The 23,467-nt window shown below is 45.1% G+C and overlaps 2 protein-coding genes across 2 annotated transcripts; both read left to right on the forward strand.

Moving 5' to 3' along the window:
• Positions 1-2,171: 2,171 nt before the first annotated feature.
• On the forward strand, positions 2,172-15,645 carry POLDIP3 (DNA polymerase delta interacting protein 3; the record flags this gene model as incomplete). The annotated part of the gene is made up of 9 exons (XM_082012751.1): positions 2,172-2,245; positions 5,664-6,051; positions 8,463-8,540; positions 10,343-10,438; positions 12,255-12,437; positions 13,362-13,439; positions 14,064-14,193; positions 15,046-15,112; positions 15,471-15,645. The coding sequence occupies exons 1-9, from the start codon at positions 2,187-2,189 to the stop codon at positions 15,643-15,645; spliced, it is 1,254 nt and encodes a 417-aa protein (XP_081868877.1). The 5' UTR covers positions 2,172-2,186.
• A 3,606-nt stretch (positions 15,646-19,251) lies between these two features.
• On the forward strand, positions 19,252-22,283 carry RRP7A (ribosomal RNA processing 7 homolog A; the record flags this gene model as incomplete). Its single annotated transcript, XM_082007973.1, has 7 exons — positions 19,252-19,303; positions 19,390-19,532; positions 19,805-19,930; positions 20,218-20,341; positions 20,977-21,074; positions 21,494-21,692; positions 22,198-22,283. 7 exons carry the CDS (start codon positions 19,252-19,254, stop codon positions 22,281-22,283), a joined length of 828 nt encoding a protein of 275 aa, XP_081864099.1.
• Between the last annotated feature and the right edge of the window lie 1,184 nt (positions 22,284-23,467).

The following is a 23,467-nucleotide window of genomic DNA, read 5'->3' on the forward strand; positions in this document are numbered from 1 at the left end:
ATGTCCTCCCTCAGTTATCCCAGAGCAAATACTTCATAGACACAGCAGAAACTCTAGCCCAATCACTGTCCCTTCCCCTCAGAGGGAGAAAGCCTGACCCCAGACACAGTCACCACCACAGCTAGCCAGCACCTCTGGATTTTCCCAGATCTTGCAAAAACACATAATTAATACTTGCATTATATCACTGACTTCTCTTTAGAAGGTTTTTCACTTTTGAAAGTAATGACCAGACTCTGGTTAAATGCATGGAGATACATCTCACATGCCCATTTTCCAGAAGGGTACCTGGGAAGGCAAATAGCAGCTATTTCATCAAAAAGTTTCCCTAGAAATTCATTATCCCTCATGACAGACTCCTGTGAGAATTAAGATCACTCAAATAACAACATGGGTAATTTTGAAGGAATGACTGGGCAATTGACCTGAGGGTCAATGCTGAGATCTTTCATAGCTGAAGCTGAGATGTTTCAAGCAGTTTAGTTTTGTACAAGTGTTTGTCTTGGGATACTGAAACCAAATCCTGGACAAAAACTACCTCAACAGCTGCAGAAAGGCAGCACAAAAGCACAAAAAGGGCATAAACTTATTATTGTGTACCCTAATTTGATAGCATTGCAGTCATGTGCCACCCTTGATCCAGCTCAAGTACCAGTGGACAACTAAGCCGTGGCTGAGCATCACTACTGGTATGACTGCGGGCTCACGAAGGCTTGAAACGCTCCTGAGAAAAATCTGTGCTGTGGGATGCTGAGCTCACATGGCTGTGAGCAGCTGCCTCAGCTGCGCCTGTCTCCTCTGCATTTGTCCCCAGCCCTTGCTGGCAGCTCCTGCCCTGCCAAGTCCAAGAACTTCCTCCCAGGACCTTTCCTGTGGATCGCACGTGGGCTCGCAGCTCCACAGCAACGTGGCAGACGCTGCGGCGGACACTGCGGTGCCTCGGGGTCGCTGCAGCTCAGGGCATTGTAGCAGACAGACAGTGGGAAGCTAACAGTGAGGGCGCAGAAGCAAACTGCACAACCGATCCTCCTGACAGCTGCCGGGGGAGAGACAGAGCTGCGGGCAGGAGCAAAACTCTGTGTTTGGAAGACAGCCCTTTGTGCTGCAAAGGGCCTTTTGAGGGAGGCCCAACAGCACTGGGGCCTGTGGTGAAACCCAGAGCCACCATCCTGCAGGTACAGACGCCGCAGACGGTGAGTTGGGACAGGGCAATACTGGAAAAGTGCTGGAAAGCTCACATCCACCCAAGCCGGCACAAGAAGGCTTGTCCCTTTCACGTGAATTGTCTTGACCTTAGTCTGATTTTAAATGGTGTAATTCTCCCCACAAAAGCATAAAAAAAAGAATCACTTCCACCAGCCACACTAAGTGTTAGTGAGGGCTTTGGTGACATTTTCCAAGCCTCGTGAAGATGCTCAGGACCGTTCAGACAGACTGCATTATGCATGAAGTGGATGGAGCAGATGGGGTGAGGAGACACCAGTTAAGATTTTTTTTTCTTTAAAGAGATTTGATCAAGTTCATCGCCACTACACGAAAACACCGCTGGATGGGATGGGCGGGGCGGCAAAGTCTCTCCCTGCAGCACCATCGCAGAAGTGCCGCGCGGGCCCCGCCGCCCGGTTCTGTCCTTGGGACGGGCGGCACAGAGGGTCGGGCAGATCACGGCACCCGGGCATCCCGCGAAGTAAGCGGGCCACCCGGGGGCGACCTGTACCCGCGCAAAAATTCCTCTCACATTCGCAGTGAGGACCCGGGCGTCACCCCGGGTCGTTATTTTCCTTACTCATAAGTTTAAGGCATAACGCTCTCTTTCCACCCCCGCTAGGAGAACCCAGGGCGTTAGCTCTATAGGTCAGGGCGAGCAGCTCCCCACGCCACCCCACAGCACACCAGTTAACTTTCCATTGTCCTGATCACTCTTTCGGTCTCGTATCTATCCTACGCCGCGTAACCGCTGCCGCGGGCCGAACCGTGAAGGGACACGCCGGTGACCGTATGTAAATGAAGGGCCATGGCGCCGCTGGGGGTTGTGGGACGCCCTCCCCGCCCCCACGCGTCACGCACGAGGGAGGGGCCGGGGGCGGGAACTGTCTTACTTCTACAGGCGGGGCGAAAAACGGAAGCGGTATGATGTCATGTCCGGGACTCGCTCGCTGCGTCTTATCGTTGGGCCCCGCGACAAGATGGCGGACCTCTCTCTGGACGAGCTTATACGGAAACGCGGTGTGACGGTGAAAGGGAGGTGAGCGGTCGGGAGAGCAGCGCCTCGGGCCGGGCGGCCTCCGGTGGTTCCTCTCGTCTCCCTTCTGGTAGCTCCGCTCCGGAGGCTGCGGGCCGCAGCCTGCCTCAGCGCGGCCCGGCCCTGTTCTCCGCTCTTGCCCTCCTATTGGCTTAGGCGTCGGTCTGCGGGGCCGTGCCTTTGATGCAGATTGGCGGTAGTGGCCGTCGCTCAGGACTGGGGCGGGCTGGGGCCGGGGCGGGGGGGTCCGTCCCCCCACCTCACCCCCGTGTGCTGGGCGCTGCCCCGTGGGTTCCAGCCTCGGTAGGGCAGGTCCACCCACCGCCTGTCCTCTTCTCGGGCCCTGTTTCTCCCGAGATCCCTGGCACAGCCCATCCCTTCATTAGTGCTTCCGACCTGCGCTTTCCTCGCTACCTGCTGTTTCTCCCCGCCGATTAACCCAGTGATGCTCCCCAAGCCGGGATCAGCAGGGCCTCGGCGACACCCCCACCCCCGAGCCCCCTCGGTAATCCGGTAGGATTACCAGGATCCAGCTGCTGGGCTGCCGCTCTTCGCCAGGCAGCGCCCTGGGGGTGCCCGGTCCCCCCGCAGCTCCCAGAAGCGGCGCGTTGCCGAGCGGCACGGTGCATTGTGGGATAGCCGTGGGAGTGTAGTTGTGCTACAGGGAGCCGTAAGCGTAGCAAAGCTGATCGGGATCCGCACAGGCGAGGCTTCAGGCTGCAATGGCTTCATCAAAATTGCTGCTTGGCCTCTGGAGACTGTAGTCTTTGTAGTACAGTTAATGATACTTTGACAGACTGTTTGAAATGCTTGTGTGGATGGGGAGTGTGTTTGTGTATCCACTACAAGATTAGATTCCATCTTTGTGCGGCCGATGTCTCCAGTGTAGGCTGGGCCATTTACTCTAGTGCTGCTGTTGGTAGTTAGCTGGCTTCTCCTTTGGTAGCTTTTCATCTTCCTTTTTGCCATAGTCTCTTAATGCTTCTGAAGATCTTGTCCGTAGGTTTCTCTCCATCTCTGTTGGCTAAGTGTGATCCTTTTTTTGTTGCTGTTTTGATGTTTGGGTTTTTTTAATTTAATGGTCATTGGGGAATCTTAGGTTTTAACTCTGCATGTCTACACTTACATGTCTAGAGTAGTATTTTGAAAGTTATCTGCTAACGTATACTAGCAAAACATTCAGACACATATTTAAATCCTAGTCTAGACAAGGCCTTGGCTTTGTGCTTTCATTCATGTTATCCCGTGTATTTGGAACAGTATTATGCTGCTTAATATGCCAAGCACCTCCTTTCTCCTTTTTTAAATCCCTCCTTAACTCTCATTGCTTCCAGGAATTCTTCTTGCTTTTATTTGCTGAACAATAATCCCTCTGCAGCTCTGTAAGAATTTTTGTGCCTTGCATTCTCTTGTTTGTCATGTTTAGCTTACTTCATAAGATTTCTGAGGTAGCTAACTAGACTGGATAAACTGAATAAACTTGAATTGCTATATATATGCTGTTCAGTAGTCTAGATGAAATAACAGAAAAATTTTCACCTATAAAACTAATCCACCAAATATTCAAGCCAGAACCTGGAGTTCTGGAAAGTTAATTAGATGTTTGATATTCCCGTTTATTTCGGGTGCTGTGGCACAAAATGCCTAAACAGTTAATGCTGTTGTAGGGTAAGCAGTTCTGTATGGAAATAACTTGCTTATTAGGATAAATACAAGTTTTCAGAGATGGTGTAATCATCAGTACAGAGTTTCCTAATCAATTTCATTAGTTCATGTCATTAACAGTTTTAACTAATTCTGGCTTAAATGCTGATACATATATTTGTGGTTTTCCTTTGACCTCTTTTTATGCTCATTAAAAAGAACCACTCGTCAAGCCCTTCTCCAGCACTCTAACTGAATGCTTTCACATCGCTAAATTAGTGCTTTTTGAAAGTGCAAGGTTAGTCTTTTTCTGTGGCTGTTGTTTTATGGGTACTGTTAGTCTTCTGTATTATTCTTGATATATTTTAATAAATGCTCATAATAATCTTCCTGTTTCTTTTAGCTAGTGTGCTTTGGCTGTGTGAGAGCGCAGCCGTAGGATTCTTAGCTAGGTAACAAAATGGGACACCAGTCCCAGCTCTGCAGTTGTCTGGACACAAAAATGAAAGAGGCAGAAGTGGAGGTTTGGTCTTTCATATCTTCTTTTTTTAACAGTTTTCTCCACTGAAAGGCCGTGACTGTAAATAATGTTAACATTGTACGGTTAGATCAGGAAACACTAATATAAAGCTGTATGATGAAATCAAATTGCGTTGTAATTTGAATTTGTGATGTTAGCCTTTTGAGTACTACAACCAATTCCAAATATCTACTTTTAGACTTCAGAATACTGGACAGTACATTTCAGAAAGCATATGAACACTGTAGCCTTCTAGCTTACTTTGAATTTTAAAAAGCTAACAGCAAGAATATTTTTTCAGTACATTAACTTTAAAATTTCTCTTGCCACTCTGTCATCTTTAAAAAAAAAAAAAACACAAAAACGCACAATGGAAAAAAGAAAACCTTAAAAAATACTTAAAGGAGGAACTGTATTAAAAAATTAGACAAGCTGTTTCCTTTTAGGGGAGATTTTGAAAAAGTGAATCAGACCTGTAACAAGAAGCTAGTTTCAGCTTTCACTACATAATGGGCTGCTTCTTGGTAATACATGTTTACAAGTACAAATGCTCTCCTTTCCATGGGCTGTTATCTTTCTGTGCTCAGTATTGTGATGATGAGGTGCTTAAAAAGTAAAGGCCATCAAGTGCAGCAGTTCTGTTAATAGATTAAAGAAGAGGCAGTGATGTTAAAAAGTAATTTGACTGATAAGTATTCTTGCTGGCAGTTAATCAACTTTGAAACTGGTGGCTTTGAACTGAGATTGGTACTGGTGCTTGTACAACCTAAAATCCAAGCCTACACTCCCACATTGCTGCCCAGAATTCTTGAAATCACCTGTAGTCCCACGTTTCCTTTGTATCAGGACATGTTATTGTATTACAAAAGATGCTTTAGCAGACCTGCTCAGTTCTAAAGCTAGAAAGTCTGTTTCTGTTCCTCTTTGTCTTCAAAGGGTCCCCAAAATACCAAAGTTGTTGATGAATTTTGTTTAAATGTAGTATGTATTTAGCACAGCTGAACTCAGACCCTTTACATAAGTTTGTAAATGTGAGCTGGAAGATGGATTTTGGAAATTGGTTCCTTAGCTGTTTATGTAGAAAGTAAAATCCAGCATAAAACAGCTTAGGACCAATACTGTTGTATTAGGACATCTAACCTGAGTGGATTTCTGTGCAGTAATGAGCTTTTTTTTTTTTTTTTTTTTTAGCAACACAAATACTTTTACTGATACTGTATCACATCTTACAATGTCTGAAACTCTTTTTTTCCCCAGGCTTAACACAAGGCCAGTGTTTGCAGGTGTAAGATCTCGCATTGGGATCCAGCAAAATCTTCTAAATAGATCATCACCAGCTGTCAGCTTCCAGCGGACGTTTGATGCCCGACAGAAGATAGGACTCACTGATGCCCGACACAAACTGGGGGTTAAAGATGCCCGTGAAAAACTGGTTCAAAAGGACGCTCGGTTCAAAATCAAAGGGAAGGTGCAGGATGCTCGAGAAATGTTGAATTCCCGTAAGCAGCAAAGTGTTGCGGCTGAAAAGGTGACCAAAGTGGTGGATGCCAGAGAGAAGATCAGCTTAAAAAGGAGTGCTCCAGCTGCTATCAGCCCAACTGTGGGGACAGTAAATCCAGCCATGAAAATCACCAAAACTATCCAAGTAGGTCAAGCAAGCCACTTCTGAGCCCCTCAGTTACTCTACAGCAGTCCAGTAGAAATGATAATGCATGAATATGTTCACATGTTTACAGTAGAAGTGATGGTGTCACAGTTCAATCCAGCCTGCAAGGCAGTTTTACAGCCTTCTGGGTGTCCTTGCAGCTCCTTGGGGCTTTTTGTAGAATCCCAGCTTTCATTTGAATTTTGGGCCCCATAAAGACTAAAGCAGCACTCCTGTCAGCATTAAAGTAGTTGTCTTGAATGGTTAAGTAGTCTCTGTTTCCCACCTAAATGCGAAGAAAACGTATGCATTTTTTGTCATTCTTATACCACCCTTCTTTGCAAGTCTGACATGGTGGATTATCCTGTTTAGATAACTGGTTTATCCTAGTGGTGGAATAACAGTTTAGAATATACAGCTATGTTTGTATCTAAGAAGATCTAAAATTCAATGAGCCTGTCTGCAGTTTCTCTGTTTCTACTTGTCTGGTTTTCAGGAAAGCTCCTTTCTAGGGAGTTGCCTGATAACATGATGCATTCCTCCTGAGGCTCAAGATTTATTTCATTTGCAGTATAATCAGTTGATCACCCTAGCCTGTCATTTCCTCTGACAGTTTTCTAATTTCACTTTGCTGTGTGTGCAGTAACTTGATTCTTAGCAGACTTGTCTGAGACACAACTACTGTTGAACTATGTGTGTGTTAGGTACAGTGGGTAGAGTCAGAAAAGAAGTTTCCAGATTGTCAGGATTGTTGTTTGAGGAGTGGTTTTGTTCCTCACCTCTACAAGCATGTAATTGAAGTTCCTAGCCTACTTCCTTCATTTTCCACCTCCCAAAGATCAACAGTGTGCTTACACATACACAGAAAATCTCCTCATCAGTTTGAAAGCCTAGATGAGTCTGCTTTCTGTTCAGCTGTAGATTTTGCTCAAGTCCATCAAGCATATTTCTTTAAATTAGCCTAGGAAATTTCCCATTACTTTGCAGGTTTCCTGCCAGGCTGACCTAAGAAAGAGAAAGGACTCTTGTAGCAGTAAGAAGGGCTAATTGCAGAGCAATAGAGCAGTCTGTTCAATAGTCTTTAATTAGTAGGGTAATGAGTATTCATGCTGTCCTTCTAAGCCAAACCACCATCAGCCATTAGGAGTTGAACATTTTCTACAAAGTTTTGTAGGAGTTAAAATAGTTTCCAGAGACTTGGTACAGCAGCAGTTTACTCTGACATGATTTTTTTTCTTTTTTTTTTATGACTTGGTCTAACCTGTTGTACTTTCTGTTTGTTAGACCACATAGTGCAAGATAAAATATTGTAGAATATAATGGCAATTAAGACTGTAGACAAAACCATGCACATGAGCAATTACCTAATTTTTTTTAAAAGATTTATACTGATATTCCAAATTGTGCATGGTCCTCTTCTCTCTTCCCAAACGTGGGAGCAGAATCCAACTAAAGCATCTTGATCTGAGATGCAGCGCACAGCTCTGATGACCTGTATTGTGGCCTTGTTTCTCATAAGTGAAGGAAAAAAGTTTTTGAAACCCATAGAATTTCCATGGCTTTGCTGGATGTTTCCATAGGACAGGTACCCTTTTTTTCCGAATTGCTTAGCAAATCGAAACATGCGGGTGCTGTGGTGTAAGTCACAGTCCAGAGAGTTGCAAATCTGAAGATTTTCCTTCCTGTATGCAGTGTTTTTGTAACAAGACACATTCTTCTCTGTAATGGACAGCTTCCAGCTTTTTCAAAAACCAAAAGGGCATTTTTGGGGGAGTTGCTGCTTGATTTCAGTTGCTGATTAGTACAGCTATGTTCCCTGACTACTTCTGTTGTGGTTTCCCTGTTTCATGGGATAACAGACTCCAGAAGGGTCAGCTATGCTACCCCGTGCATCATTTTATTCTACTGCAGCTTACTCCAGCGGTAGTGTGAAGGGACAGTGTATACCACTTTGAAATGGAAGTGAATTAATTTGTGTTGTGTCCCAGCTTCTTGAGTTTGATGGAAAAAGGTGTCTTTGGTTCCCTGTGGTATGAAAGAAGAGAAGCTTACTTGCTGATTTAACCCATTCATGGTTTCATACTGGCAGAAATGTAGATCTAGTCAGTGCTGGCAGGACTGGAGTTAAGTCCCTTTCCCGCTAATCTTGGACTAAAACTCAAGTAATTTGAATTAGTTTCTTTCTGTGGCCTTAGGTTTTAATTTCCTTGATTAAGTGAAGCCATCTCATACTGAACATCTTACAGGAAACATAGATGTTGTCTAGTAGCATATTGTGATGATATGTTTCAAGAGCAGGAGAGTGAGATTTAAGTGGTCTCAGGATATCAACTAAGAGCTCCAATCTTGTGAAATGGGAATCTTGTGGACTCTCGTGTTTTAATGCTTTGATTCTTTCCCTCTAACTGCAGCAGAAGGCTCCAGTTCCTGGACACTCTCATCCAGCAGGAATGAGGATCAATGTGGTGAACAACCATACACACAAACAGGTGTGTGCCTACTCTGTGCTCTTTGCTACCTTTGTGTAAGGGGAAGGAAGGTGTCCATAAACATTGGCAGGTGCAGAGAAAACTTCAAGTAGGAAACAAAGGTAGAGTGTTTGCAAGTTCTCTAACAGCTTAGCTCCCTATTCTGATGTGATTAAGATACTTTTATGGTAACTAAGGTTTTCATGTAGTCTAAATGATCTTGATTCCTTATGTGTTATATGAATGCGAAGTAGCTATTCCTGGTTTTTATCTGTAAGTGCTAACGTTTTTCCTTCTAGAGACTGTGACCTTTAGCTCAGATGTTTCTCTGTAAATTTCTCAGTGGCATGACATCAGATCAAGTTGTCTGTTGTTTTGATTTACCATCCTTCCAACCTCTTCAGAGAATGGGTATGATTGTACATAGTCAAATGTTCTGCAGTTAAGTGGGAGAAGGTATAATCTTCCTGTGAAATCTCAGCTGTGGGTCCCTGCTGGAAACCTGGTAGTGAATGATGTTAACTGGTATTCTGATGTACTATCAAAGTTGCCATATCCCTTATCAAGCAGACTTTGAGGAAAACTCTAGAATTTGTGCTCGCTCTTCTGGGATCAATTTTAAAGGCTTTTGTCACCAACCCCAGACATTCAGACACCTTACCACCATGGGTGCTTTCAGAGAGGAATTGCACATTTTTATTAATTACTTTATTGTATGTGTATACATAAAGTATTACATGAAATAGTGGAAAACTGACATTGAGAATATCATGTCCTGGGGGGTTTTTTTGCCTTGATTATGGTAGCTATTTGTGTATGTTACCTCTGCATCGAACTGCTGCCCTCTCACTTAAGGAATTGTCTTCATTATTCTGACCTCATCACTATGTCTTTAATTCATCTCATTTGTCTAAAAGTCAAGTCCATTGTCCTGATGGCTAGCATTTTTTCCAGTTCTTTTCTTTTCTGCACAATTGTCCTCTGTTCTACCATCCCTTTTGTTGTTTTTTTCCTTCATAGCATTTCTGTGACTGGAACAACTTTACTGTTTGTAAATCAGAATCTTTCTGACTATGAAAACCTAATTGTTTTGCAAGCTCTCATTGCTAATCCCCCCATTTTTCCTCACCTTTCTACTGAATTAATGGGAAGCTGTTTTGAGTTGTGACTTCTTAACGTTCTGGGCAGCACCATGTGTATATAGACTCTTTCTTAACATTATTTAGAGTCTATGAAAATATGTTTATGTAGGAGTTCGCTTCAGTATTTCAAGGCAGGGCTATGAGTTTTAAGTTGAACTGGGAAACTAATTATTCATTCAGTAAACCTCTTAGTGCAGTGTTTTCTAGTGCCAGATGGATATGTGCTGTGCTGGGAAAAGCAGGCTATTCAAAAGGAACGTTCGGTTCGGATGTATTTGGCAGGCATCTGCTTAATTTTTAAAAAATCCTATGCACAGGCTTAAACTTTAAAGGTAACGGTGTGCTGAAAAGTAAGACACTGAGGCTTTATTCCATGAATGTGGTTTCATTAGTCCTGATGAGGTTCCAGGAATTAGAGAGATGTGTGTGTGGTTTCAGTACACCTAGGGAAACAGCTTTACTGTGGCATTTCCAGAAAAGAAGTTTGATAGTTTTCACATGGATGTTGTGAAATGGAGTTGCGTACTTTCAGCTCTACCCAAGCTGCAAGGACAGGAGTAAAGTCCAATATAGTCACATCCATTACCTGAAGAAGGCTGAAAGCAGGGGAAAACTATTTATTTTGGAAATGATGTCTAGATTAAATCTACCTGCTTATAAACTGTTACCTTGCCTCTTCAGGGTCTGTATGACATGGAAGATGATGATGAAAGTGTCTCTCCCCTTACTAGCAAACAGATGAAAATCACCACCACAAACAGTTTCCTGCACAACGCGGTAAGGGATTATCTGAACAGTCCCCACCACGCCATGCTCACATTGGGTGGATGCACAGGCTGCGGCTTTACAGGGCTTATGTTCTTTTAAAGTATGTAAATGATGTTTTCTCCTGAAATGTTTGCTCTTTACCCCACCTTTCCCTTTATGCCAATGCTTCTAGTGTTATTTTTGGGACCGAGTCCCTTTTAGGCTAACTGTGGTTTTAGAGGCCTTTTGCAGACAGAATATGTGCTTTCTCCCTTGCTGGCAGGTTGCTGCATGTTAGCTCTTGACTTTCTTCTTGTTGCAGAAGTGCTTTGAACATATCTCGTTATTGTTTGAGCAGGCAGCAAGGGAAGCTTTCTGCTGCTTCTAGAGGCTGGACATCAAAGCAGCAAATCTATTGCCATGCAAGATCTTAGTTGGCAGCTTGTTGGGGAGTACTGGTGCTCTGGAGAAGATGGAATTTCAACACAGACAAATGCGAGGCTTTGCTCTTGGGATGGATAACCCTCTGCAACTTAAGCGAAGAACTGACTGCCTAGAAAACGGCTTTGTAGGAAAGAGCCTGGGGTTCTTGCTGGGTGATAGACTTAGAATGAGTCAGCAGCCCATCCTTGCACAAGGAAGGCTAACTGTAGATTGTATATTAGTAAGATCATAGCTAGCAAATCAAGGAAGATAATTATTGCCATCTGTTTGACATTTTGAGAATGCACCTGGAGTACTGTGCCTGTCTTTGGGTTCTGCAATACAAGACAGACCGGAATTAGTATGACAGAGTGGTCAGGGGGCTGAGGAGAGAGTGAGCATGCAGTGTCTCTTAAGGCTGAGAAGGCTGTAGTGAGATCAGTCCATGCACTTTTACTGCCTACTAGGTGGTTGTGGAAAAGGCAAAACCCAGGTCCTTTTCAGGAGTGAACAGGGAGAAGATGAACCAACAAATGTGTTCCAGCAGAAGAAACTAGTTAGATACAGGGGGAGAGTTGTGCAGTTCTCAGGATATTGGTCAGCCTCTGGCACAGGGACCCAGAGAGGTTGTGAAATTGCCATTCTTGGAGATATTCAGACTTCAACTGGATGAGGCCCTGAGCTAACCTGGTGTGACTTTGAAGTTATCCCCTGTTTCAGACATGAGGGCTGGACAGCCTAAATTATTCTGTGGTTCTAAGAAAGCAAATTAATGCAGTTTTACCATCACACAGGCAGTTTAGTGCAATGATTATCCCATGTTTTGTTTTTTTCTCATGTGGGTATTCAGAATAGAGCTCCTAGCCATTTGTGATGCTTAAAATCAGCCCTATGGGGTTTTTTTTCAGGAGTAAATGTGTTATCTCCAGTGTTCACAACAGCTGCCAAGCACAATTTTTATTCTGGCTTTTAAACTCCCCAGGTAGTTCCAACTAGAAAGGTTATGCGCCATGTCTTGGTGTTCCGTAGCTTGGTGTTTCTGAATAAGTATTGCTGTTTGTACTAGGGCAGATCAATCTCATTGTTAATGAGCAATCTTGGTGTACACTTTTTGAAGTACTTGAAAATCTTTGGTTAAAAAGAGCTTTTCAAGTTCAAATCGCACTGGTAAAGTTCATTTGAGAAGCATATGAAACCAGAAAGTGCTTGTCAGTGAGGGAAGTTCTCTTTTGGGATAAACATATGCCCAGAAAGCTTAGTTGATTTTTGTCTCAAAGTGGAAAGTCTGCAGCACTGTATGGTTTTGACACTGGGAAGGACATACAGTTCTTGGTGCATGCTAGTAACGCTTTCTTGCTGTTGGTGCTTGGAGGGATGACTTTTGCAGCCTGCGGCTCTCAGACTTCATTCTTTCTTCCTGTAGGCTGGGCTGAGTGGCAATAAGTTCTCTCTGTCTAAGACTGTTCCCCTGACTAAAGTGGTCCAGAATGATACATACACAGCTCCACCTGCACCTCCCTCTCCTATGCGGACGAAGGCCTTGACAAACATGTCCCGGACCTTAGTGACAAAGGAAGAGCCTCCAAAAGAACCAGCACCTGTTGAGGTGAGCTCAGGGAAGTGGGAGATGCTCTTTATAGAAGTTGCTGAAACTTGCTGTTCATTGGTTAGGCAAGCAGCTCATTTCTGCCTGCCTTCCACCATTATTTCTGGGAGTCCATCAAGCTTATTGTAATAACAGAAACCCATGTCCCAAGAATTAGTCAGGTTTCAAAACATCCTTTCCTTCAGTGTTTAAGAGACTCTGAATTCTCAGTTAGTGCATCTTGCCTCTCTCAGCCTCTTTATCTAGCATGGGAGCACATGATCCTGGAGGAATCCATGTTACAGGGAGGTGGCAGTTGTTGTTTGAATATCCCTTGGAGGCTTCCATGTCACTAGGAATAATGTTTTAACACTATTAGTTGCATTGTCTTCTGTCTGCTCCTGTTAGCAAGAAGAAAAACAGGATTCTTCCAGATGCAGCTTCTTGCTGTATCTGTACAGAAGACCTCTTGGGCAATTTGTAGACAACCTGCCTGGAATTGCTTTGCCAAACTGTCTGATGTTGGGTAGAGATGACCCACCAGGTGTTCCCAAGCAGGTTGCGTTCAGCATGCTCTTGAAGGGCAGGAGCCACATTTTGGGTTTTGCTGGCTGGTGTAGAGTGCAGCAGAGACTATGTGCTTTGGAGTGTGGGCATGACCAGAGAGTACTGTGTGTGCAGATTAAGTTAGGAATACATGGGAATGAAAGAGAAAAGTTACTTCAGAGATAAATTAGCATGGAAAAGGGACTCCTTTTCATCATCAGACGAGCTGGGCTTTTGTATGCATTAGTACTTCCTGTTACTAGCCATAGCTCTTGCCTTTGTGTGTGTACAGACTTTCCCAGGCATCCCTTTAGTGACTTTTTTTAATGCTTTCTCTGCTGTGCTGTCTTGCCTGCTGCATTTCTAACCTTTATGTGGTGCATTCATTTGTGTTGGCAGCTGGCATTCAGTCCTTTGGAAGGCACAAAGATGACCGTAAACAATCTGCATCCTCGAGTCACAGAGGAAGACATTGTTGTGAGTGTTGCTTACTGCTGAACTGTGGATGAGTGACACTTCCTTCCCTTAACCTACCTCTTTTGATAAATCACTTGATCTATGGTGAATGCAGTGAGGAGGGGTATGACATGGGTTTGCTTTCCTTACAAAAACTTTGAGAGCTCCTGATTTTTTTTCTGTTTTGATTTTTGTTCACTCTTTTTAAAAAGTGTGTGCCTAAGAAGTTGGGACAAAATACCATTTCTAGGCTGTACTGAATACCTGGCATCACTTAGAAGAGTTCATGCCAAATCATGCTGGTGGTGTCCTTGTATTTATGCCCCCAGCAAAATTATCTAGGTGCTGCTATTCTCAGCAGGCTGAGAATGAGCCTGGTCTTCATGTGTGACAAACAGTATAGAGTACTGGCCTTGAACCTTTCTGCTTGTGTTGGTAGCAGTATAGAGCTTTGTGCAACATCTATGACTGATGCCAACTACTCATACATAGCAAACACAAAATAAGACAGGTGGCAAGATTCTGACACGTATTTACTAAGCAGGATGGGTGGTACAATTAAGAAACCAAACCCTTCTCACTCAAGTGTCTTTGGCTGAAGTGGTACCTTTGTGACCATGGTCATGACTCACTCTCTGCCCTCAGGAGTTATTCTGTGTGTGCGGCGCTCTGAAGCGAGCCCGGCTGGTGCACCCTGGAGTGGCTGAGGTAGTATTTGTGAAGAAAGAAGATGCTATCACAGCGTATAAGAAATACAATAACAGGTGCTTAGATGGTAAGTTTGAGGCCAGAGTTGCATTTAGGATAGATAAATCAACAAAGACTTTCCTACCTCAGCATAGAATTTAAAAGCATCTCAGATGCTCACATGCTACCAAGAGAGAGGAGATGCCAGAAAATCAGTTCAAGAGTTAAACAATGTAATCACTCCTATGTAACTAGCTGAATATATGCACAGTTTATTTAAGGGAAATTAAAATAGATTTCCTAAAAAGAGAATGCTCAAAGCCAAGAGCTGGGTTCCCAGTGATTCTGCTGGTCTAACTTCCAGATTAAATTCCTTTTGTTTCTAAACCAGTGCCAAGAGCTAGATAGTCCTTAGGAAGGCTTTATCTGCTTACAGAATAGCTGTTTGCAAAGTACAAGTAAAACTAATATTTGCAAAACTGTCAGGCATAGTCAGAGACATTTTGAATCAGACCTGTAAAACAATTAGTATCGGCTTCTCCATAAATTTGAACAGTGCAAGTGTTAATCTGGATCTACCTGCAAGTTATAGGCTGAAATTAGCTGTTAATTTTTAGCTGCAAATAGAGGCTTTTTCTAGATGAGTGACATGTTACTAATGTCAGATGAGGAGCAGACAGCTGAGAATGGGAGATTCTCTTCTGTCTCTTGGGTTTTGTACATATATGTAATTTCTTAATTAGTGTGAGTCTTCATAACGTACTGAGTGTTTCAGTGGCTCTTCCACTGTTGTGATTTTGGAACAAAAGATGTATCAGATGTTCTTTCTCACGTTTTCCCCAGCGTTTGGAACTCTATTGCTTGCACTGGTGTGTGACACTTCTGGGGTCTTGCCTTACCACGATTCTCATATAAGGACTTTTTTATTATGTTTGTTTAGGTCAACCAATGAAATGCAACCTCCATATGAATGGGAATGTCATCACCTCAGACCAGCCTATATTGCTGTAAGTGTCCTTTGGGTGGGGGGAAGAACCAAACACATTTGCAGGTTCTGTTTTGAGGAGAACCTGAGGGGAGGGGAGGAAAACTGTTGGCAAATTACTGTCCCATGAGTATTCTCCTTCTTTTCTTCTCTGTGGCGCTCTATGTTGAGCTGAGTGCAGTATAGCTTGACTCCATAGCATTCCCAGCCCAGAGGCTCAAAATGAGTCTGAGATGAGGACATTTTCTTGTGAGGAAAGCATATTTAAAACCTCTATCTCTAATATTAGGGAGGAGGCAACACTGAGAACAGTAAATGCAGACATAGTGTTAAATTTTATTTCATAATGAGGTTAAATACTGCTTTTTTTAATCCTCCAGCCGACTGAGTGATACTCCTTCAGTGAAGAAGGAAGGGGAACCACGCCGGTCAAGTGCAAGCACCTCCTCAAATCCCCCAGCTGAGGTGGACCCTGACACTATCTTGAAGGCACTCTTCAAATCTTCAGGGGTCTCTGCCTCTGTGCAGCCCACAGAATTCAAAATTAAACTCTGAGAAGAGGGAGCAAGCACTGGACTGGAAAACTCATTTAAGTTGGGGAATGAGAAAAGTGCAGGAGTGCAGATGTTATTTGCATTTGCCTGCCTTGAAATTTTTTGTTTTCTATGATCGCTACCTTACTGTACAATAGTGTTTCCTCTTGTGTGTGTACTTTCTGTTTTCATAGTTGGAGTTTTCTTCTATGATTTTTTTTTTCCAAAAAAATAACCTCCCCCTTCTGCCAGTAATGTATTACCAAGCATATACCATGTAACTCCCTCCTTTACTCCAAAGCCCCTAGTGGCCATTAAAAGTGCACATAGACTTTGAGGGAAGGAGTGGTGATCTCCTTCTCTTTTCTTCTTACCGACCTTTAACTAAAAGGTGCATCTCCTTGGTTATCAACAGGCAAGAACACTGCATTGTTTCTGAAATTGCTGCACTGGGTACAAAGTCAGGTGTGGCTCCATACAGGAAGCACCATCTTGCATTTTTGACTTGTATGCATTTGGTGGCATACTACTTCATTCTGGCTGTTGGATATTTTTCTGCTCAGCAGCTGTGACATTGAGAAGAAGTGTGGAAAAACTGGGCTTCCTGCTGTGTGTACCAGCCAACAGAGGCATCAGGCAGAAAGGACATATGCGCAAGTGCACCACCCATTGTGCTGTGGGAGGGATGCTTCAACTCTGGTAATGCAGAGAGGTGGGGGGAAAACAAAAGGCTCTGGTACTTGTACAATGAATGTATTAGCCCTGTAGGTCAGGCTCAGTTGCTTTCTTCTTTCTGGACTCAAAAATAAGAACCAATCTTGTGTTCAGAGCTAGAGGAGATCGAGGTGTTTCACTCCCATTAGACTGTATTGCATCCTCCTGCTGATGCAGGGACATACATTTTTGTTTTCTTACCTTTTAACTTACGCAATCTCCTATAAAAAGGAAGGAGATGGGGCCTTTCAGATACTAATATACAGGAAGCAGTCTTTTCTTGCACCTGAGAACTCACTTCTTGGAGAGATGCCATTTGGGCAATGTTTGGCTGCTGTGCAGGCATGCTGCTTGCATGCATGGATTTGGAGGGTGATTGCTGCACTTCATGGCTTCAGGGAGAGGTTTTGGAGAGGAGAGCAGTTAGTGCTGTATGGGGCACATAGGAAAGGAGTGTTAAGCAAGTCCCATGCAGAGCAGCCAGGATGTACCTTGGGCCAGTGAGCACCTGTGACAAGCCGTGGGCCACTAGGTGGCACTTCCAATACTGTCTTTGTTAGTACAGCCTTATTGCCATGGATATTTGAAGTCCTGGTAGTGCCATTTGTTTGTATTTGTTCAAATTGTATTATAAGAGAGGAAAGCTAAGAGTCACTTCCAGAATCTGGCTGGGGTTTGAATTTGATCCTTCTAGGTAGGAGACTAACCTAATCCATTCTGTTCAGCTCTGCTGAACTTTTAATGAACTCTCTGTAACTGTTGTAGGTCCAGATTCCATTTCCTGGTCAACCCTGTGTTTCTTTTGCTTTCTTGTTCTGTATTAACTCTTAACTCTATTTAGCTCATGCACAGCATTCCTCTCACTGTATTCCTTTTAGCCATGGAAATAACTGAGGACTTGGCAGGACTTGTTTTTCCAGAGTACTCTCTTTGGTTTGGAAGCCGATGACGCATTATTAGTAGGGTGCTTCATGTGAACAGCAGATGTTTGTAGGGGAGGGGACCTAAGACAGCTATTGTTCTCCTTTTTTAGATTGCACATCAAACACCTGTGTTTTATTAAAAAAGGGGGGGGAGAGGAAGCATTAGGGGTTGGAGAAGATAATGTATTATCTGTTTCTGAATAAACGTTTGTTATACAGAGAGTGAATTCTAAGCCTTTTTAGATCCTGTGAAGCAACTAAAGATAGGTGGAGTTGTTCCGACATGGAATGAAGCATGTTTTTGGAAGAAGATAGAAAGTTCTGAAGATAATTGGTAATGTGATGAAGACCAAGAGGTGTATATGGATGAGAGAATTGATACACTAAGCCTTTTAATCTGGGTTATTGAAATTAGTAACTGGTTCTTGCTACTGAGTGGGAGCAATTTGTGTCCCTACGTAGTTCCAATTCTGTTGTCACAGAGAAGAACAAGGGCCTATGTTAATGACAGCCTAGTAATTTAAAAAGTAATTTTATAAGAAAAAAAAAACCACCAAAACTTAGAAATCAGGGCATCTGTTCTAGGTGAAGTAGGGTACTTTCATTATCAGCTAGATAAAAGCTGTGAAAATGTGAAGACATATGTATTGAGTGCCTATCTTTTCTCTTCTGAAAGGAGAGATTCAAGCATTTTTTTAATTAATAGATTCATGTCCATTCCAAAAGCCAGATAGCAAGATGCACTTTGTAAATTATGCATTGTGTTTAGGTTATCTGTGAGAAATTACAATGACATTAATGTCCTTCCTTGGAGGAACTACTGCTCTATTCTCTAGCTCTGTGATCTATGGCAGTATTATTTTTTTTTTTTAATCTGTGAAGTCAATGATTGTCGAAACACCACTCCATGTTTGTCTTGCAGCAGTGTCTTGGTGTGCATTGCTCTTCCTGTTCTCGGTCAGCTCTCTGAAGTTATAACACTTAAAGAGTGTGGCTTCTTTTGTTGAGCACTGAAAGAAGAGTAACTGGTTGTTCCTAGTCCTTTTCAACCAGTTGACTTTGCAGCTCTCCAGTTTCTCCTGGCTGTCCTGCAAGTGTCATGCTAATCTTGTTTGCATTCCAGTGAGCTCACCTACCACCTTCTGACTTCACATCTGTGCACGTTTGCTCTCTTGCAGCATGGTTATGTATTTTTTTTGGTTTTGGTTTTGTTTTTTTTTTCCTGGGCTGTTGGAGTTTATAAACTTACATATGAAAAACTGATTGCTTGCACTAATTCAGTATGGCTGGCCAGGACAGGTGGTAGGTAATTTGTAATAGTGTTTCTTTTTCAAAAACACGCTGACTTCCGAAGTGATGCCACAATTTGCAAGTTTGGCTGGTACATTTTAATAGCTTTTGCATGTACCATTTCTTCTGATAATGTTGATTAACTTGGATAGTTGTTTGGTGAGTCAACTCTCCATGTTATTTCTTACCTTCACTGATCTTTTTTCACCTTGTACGTGTGTGGCTTCAATATTTATTTTGGAGTGGTCCTGTTCTTCCGTTCAGTCATAAATACAAGTTTCTCTGTAAAGGTCATCTTTTTTTTTTCCTTTCCTGATTAACAAGAGTCTTTAAAACCAGCTGTTCTTACAGTTGTCTTTGAATGTTTTTATATATCTTCAAGACTTATTTATTGTTTTACCTGCCTTTCTAGGATTAAGCACACTGGCTGTCTTTTACACTGTTCAGGCCTTCATTTTCGAGGCTGTTAAACTAAATGAGGGTGTGTAATAAGCTTTCTTACAGAGCATCTTACAGGATGCTCTGGGTGGGGAAACCTTTTTGTTACACTCGATTACCGGGCGGCGGCGGGTCCCGCAGGGCGGGAGGGAAGGCGCTGCCCGCCCTGAGGGACCCGCCGCCGCCATTAGCAGGGCCGCGGCCGACCGAGGAACTACACCTCCCGGCGGCGCCCGCGCCCCACCGCTTCCCGCCGAGCTAAGATGGCGGCCATCGGCCAGCGTGTGGTTGGAGCGGCACCGGCGGGCTACACGGGTGAGGAGGGGAGGCTGGGCAGCGGGGAGGGAGCGGGAGCGTGGCCGGGCTGGCAGCAGGATCTTTAACCAGTGTGTTGCCCGCAGCTCTGACGGTGAAATTCGGGGAACGGCAGCGCTCGCCCCACTGTCTTTTGGTGAAGGAGCACCAGGTGCGGGAAGGGGCCGGCACCACGCACCCCCCTCACCGCACCCTCTTCGTACTCAACGTCCCCCCGTACTGCAGCCCAGTGAGTGGGGTAGGGGTGTCTCACCGGCGCGGCGGGGGAAGCGTGGGGCCCGGCCTGGCGGCGGGGGCGGCTGGAAGCCGAGGGCATCGCCTCAGGAGCGCCGGGCCGTGGGCGAAGGAGCCAGGCGTGCCTCGGGGTAGCTGTGGGCAGAGGGGCTGGGGTCGTACCGGAGAGCCTCCCAGTGCGCTCTGTAGTCCCTGCGGGAAAGGGTGGGGAGAGGAATTACTCCTGCTTTCCTATACCATTTTTCTTCTCTATTTTTTTGCACCTAGGACTCTCTGTCTAGGCTGTTCACCCGCTGCGGGCGTGTCCAGTCTGTGGACATTTGTGAGAAGCCAGAGCCGGGAGAGAAAAAAGAAAAACTCACGTCCAAATTCTTCAACCGCAAAACTGTAACGGTAAAGCTTGGGGCAGGGGAGAATACTGATGCTTTAGTGGTCAGAATGGGAAAAAATCGCAAGCACTGAATGGTACTATTTGGAACATTCTCATATGGGAAACGATTTGGGCACATTGGGCAATGTCATTACTTATTTAAGTTTACATTATCTTTTTTTGCTATCCCACTGTAACTTGTGGTTTCATTTTTATTTTATTGTATTTTATTTTCTTTGTACTGTAGCTCCTTTCTGCATCACCAGTTGCCCTGGTGTATCTGAGTGGCCTAGCTGTCTTTTTCTTTTAGGGATTTCAAGTAGCATATGTGGTGTTCAGGAAACCAGCTGGTGTCCAGGCAGCCAAGGCCCTGTCACGGGAAAGTCCCTTGCTGATATCAACAGAGAGTCACCCTGTGAAAACTGGTATTAGCAGTAAGTCAGCCCTAGCTATCTTCCTGCTAGTTAGTGCTGGGGAAAAGCTATACCCATTCATCACTGAACCCTACCTTGTACGTCCCAGATTAATTCTGACCATTTTTTACTGAGACGGGTGACATCCAGTGTTTCATTGTCCTGCTTTATTATTACAAGGTAGCAATCTTTTTATTCAGGATGTTGTGGTCTGGTCCAGTGACCCTATGGGGGAATGGGATCACTTGGTACCATGGAAGGGTAGTTTTTCCCCTACACCTCTTCAGTATCACATAAATTCAGAGAAACTGTTTGTGTCTTACCGTCAAAATGGAAGTCAGTAACAGGCACCAGGTGTCTGTCAAGATGATAGCACTTTGGATGTGACCCACTGGCAGCCCTGAATGTTGCATCTCTTTGGCTTAAGACTAGCCCACTCCTGCTTGAGAAAGTTGCAAGCTCTTACCATCGTTTACTGGCTGTAGGCTGGGCCACAAGTTGGTTGAGCTGTGGCAGTGGGGAGGCTGAACAGAAACATGAACAGACTATGTCCACCTCCACAGCGGTTCTCTCCAAAGAACATCTCTGCCCAAAGCATCATGCTAGGGCTTGCTTTTAACAGAGGCTGTTGCTGACTTCTGCTCTCTCTGTCTCAGAGTGGATTGACAGCTATGCGGCCTCAGTTGTGGATCAGGAAGAGCTGAAGGCTGAGGTGGATGCCTATATGCAAGACTATGACAAAAAGATAGAAGAGGTGAGGCTAGGCTGGGGAGGCAACCCAGCTAAGCAGTTAGTTTGGGGACAGGAAAGGAAGAGAGCATCTCTTGGTGCCCAGGCCTCAGTGGAAAGGGCAGAGGGAAACACAGTGGTTGTCAAGGTTGTTTTACTCCCAGTTGCTGGTGGGCAGTCAGGTCCTGGTTTGGTCCACAACACCTGACCCTTCCACCCAGGGCTTACAATAGGTACCAACAAGTAAATTGGGTCCTGGCTGGCATGCAGTGTTGTAACTGAGAGTTGAATGCATGCGCCCTTGGTCCCACACCTTCCTTCAAATCTTGTGCAGAAGCAGGAGCTGTAGCATTGCACGTGTGTAAGGGGGTTGTAGGGGAGCTGTGCATCAGGCTGGCTGGCAGCCTGTCTGCACTGAGCTGCCTCACTCTCCTGACTTTACAGGAAGAAGCCAAAGCGGCCAAGGAGGAGGGCGTTCCAGATGAGGAAGGCTGGGTGAAGGTAACACGGAAGGGCCGGAAGCCTGGCCTGCCCCGAACAGAGGCTGCCAGCCTGCGGGTGCTGGAGAGGGAGAAGCAGAAAAGGGCACGCAAAGAGCTGCTCAACTTCTATGCCTGGCAGCATCGCGAGACTAAGAGAGAACGTAAGTGTCCGAGTCTCCTCCTACTCCTGCCTGTATCTCTTGTCTCTCACACTGTGTCCTAAAAAGTGTCCTTTTTCATTCAGTGGAGGGCAGGTCCAGCTGTAGGTGAGCAGTTGGCTGGGTGGTTGTGCAAATGGCCTTGCCAGCTCTTGGCTGGCGGGGGGCCCCTTGCCACCGCCTGTCCTGGCAAGAGCGCTGCTGGAATATTTTGCGGGAGAGTGCGCAGGTCATGGCTTTCCAATAGATGTTTCTTCAGTCTGCACAAAGGCAGCAACTGAAAGGGAAAACTACCCTCTTTCCTCCCCAAGGGGGTGCTGCAGCACTGCCAGAGATGAATGGCTCGGAGCCCCAGCTTGGCACTTGGCCCAGATGCAAAAGGACCTCCTTTGGGAAGTGTGTGTTTGTGGTTGTAAGAACTTGAGCCCCTCCTGGTGTGTGGAAGTGAAGCTCTCCACATCTGCTGCTCCTGTGTGACCTGTCCTCTTTCTCTTTCTGCATCTTTCAGACATTGCCCAGTTGAGGAAGAAGTTTGAGGAGGACAAGCAGAGAATTGCGCTGATGCGAGCCCAGCGCAAATTTCGGCCTTACTAAGCCATGCCGAGCTATTTCCTCAGATGCCTGTGCTGGAGAGGGCAGGAGACATGCCTGTGGCCTTCATGTGCCAAAGGATTTCAAGGAATTTCAGCTTCTCCCTGCCCTTGGATCTGAAGTGGGAGATCCCAGCAACTGCCACTGGAGGGGGAGTTTTCTTCTCTTGCACTGGTATCCTGCTCTCCTGGCCATCATCCAGCTCTGCATCACCACTTCCCAGGGTGCTCAGGTCAAGGGGCTGAAGCAGTACCTGTGGCAACCTGTGACATCTCCCTGACACCCATGTCCCTCCTAAAGCTTGGTGAGAGCTGGGATTGACCTAGCACCACTTCTGCAGGGGCAGTGAATGGCTGAAGAACTGTAAATAAACTGCTGCTATGTTCTCAGAACATGGGAATGCCTCTCTCCTGTGGTCTGCTGTGGGGGACAGCTTCTTGTGTGCTGGGGTGGTGATTAAAGTCATGGCTTGTATGCCTGTACTCCTCGGCACATATTATCTGGGGGTAAGAAGAGGAGGAAGTGACCTTGGGAAAAGCCCGACTGGGAAGTTCCCCGACCTCTTGTCACAAGCAAAGATCAGCGGTGTGGTACAGAGTGCTATCCCTTCCCTTTGGTGTTTACCTTCCAGGCAGCTTCCTCTCAGACAGGTGTTGAGGTGCCCAGTCTTTTCAGCTGTGTGTGGACCTCTACAGGCAGGGCTATGGCAATTTCTGCTGTTCAGCACCATCACCAGAACAAGGTGAGAGGTCAGCCTCGCTTTGGAGGGAGAAACCAGACTCTTGCCAAGGCCCATTTCCACTTAACCTGTCACCAGCCCACAGGAGGCAGGTAAGGATGGCAACAGGCACATCCAGCTGTGGGGCAATGCATTTGTACCACCCATGTCATATTTGTGGAGATTCGTACTCGACGATTGTTCACCCCGGTGCACTCAGTGATCAGAACGGGCTGTAATGCACCCAGACCCAGGCTTCTACACATCTTTTTACTGCCTGCAGCCTCAATATGGGTGTGACCATGAATGTAAGGTGGAAATGCTGGTAAATTCCACAGAGCTGGGTTAAAACAGATTTATTCTCCCCTAGAAAACCCACTATGAATGCAGTTTCCATTGCATGGGGAGACTGCCAGACCTGCTTGCTTTATTTGACTTTTTGCATCAATTTAACTAGGAGGCAGATGGA

This window comes from Phaethon aethereus, assembly GCF_964289735.1.
Source record: "Phaethon aethereus genome assembly, chromosome: 1".
NCBI lineage: Eukaryota > Metazoa > Chordata > Aves > Phaethontiformes > Phaethontidae > Phaethon > Phaethon aethereus.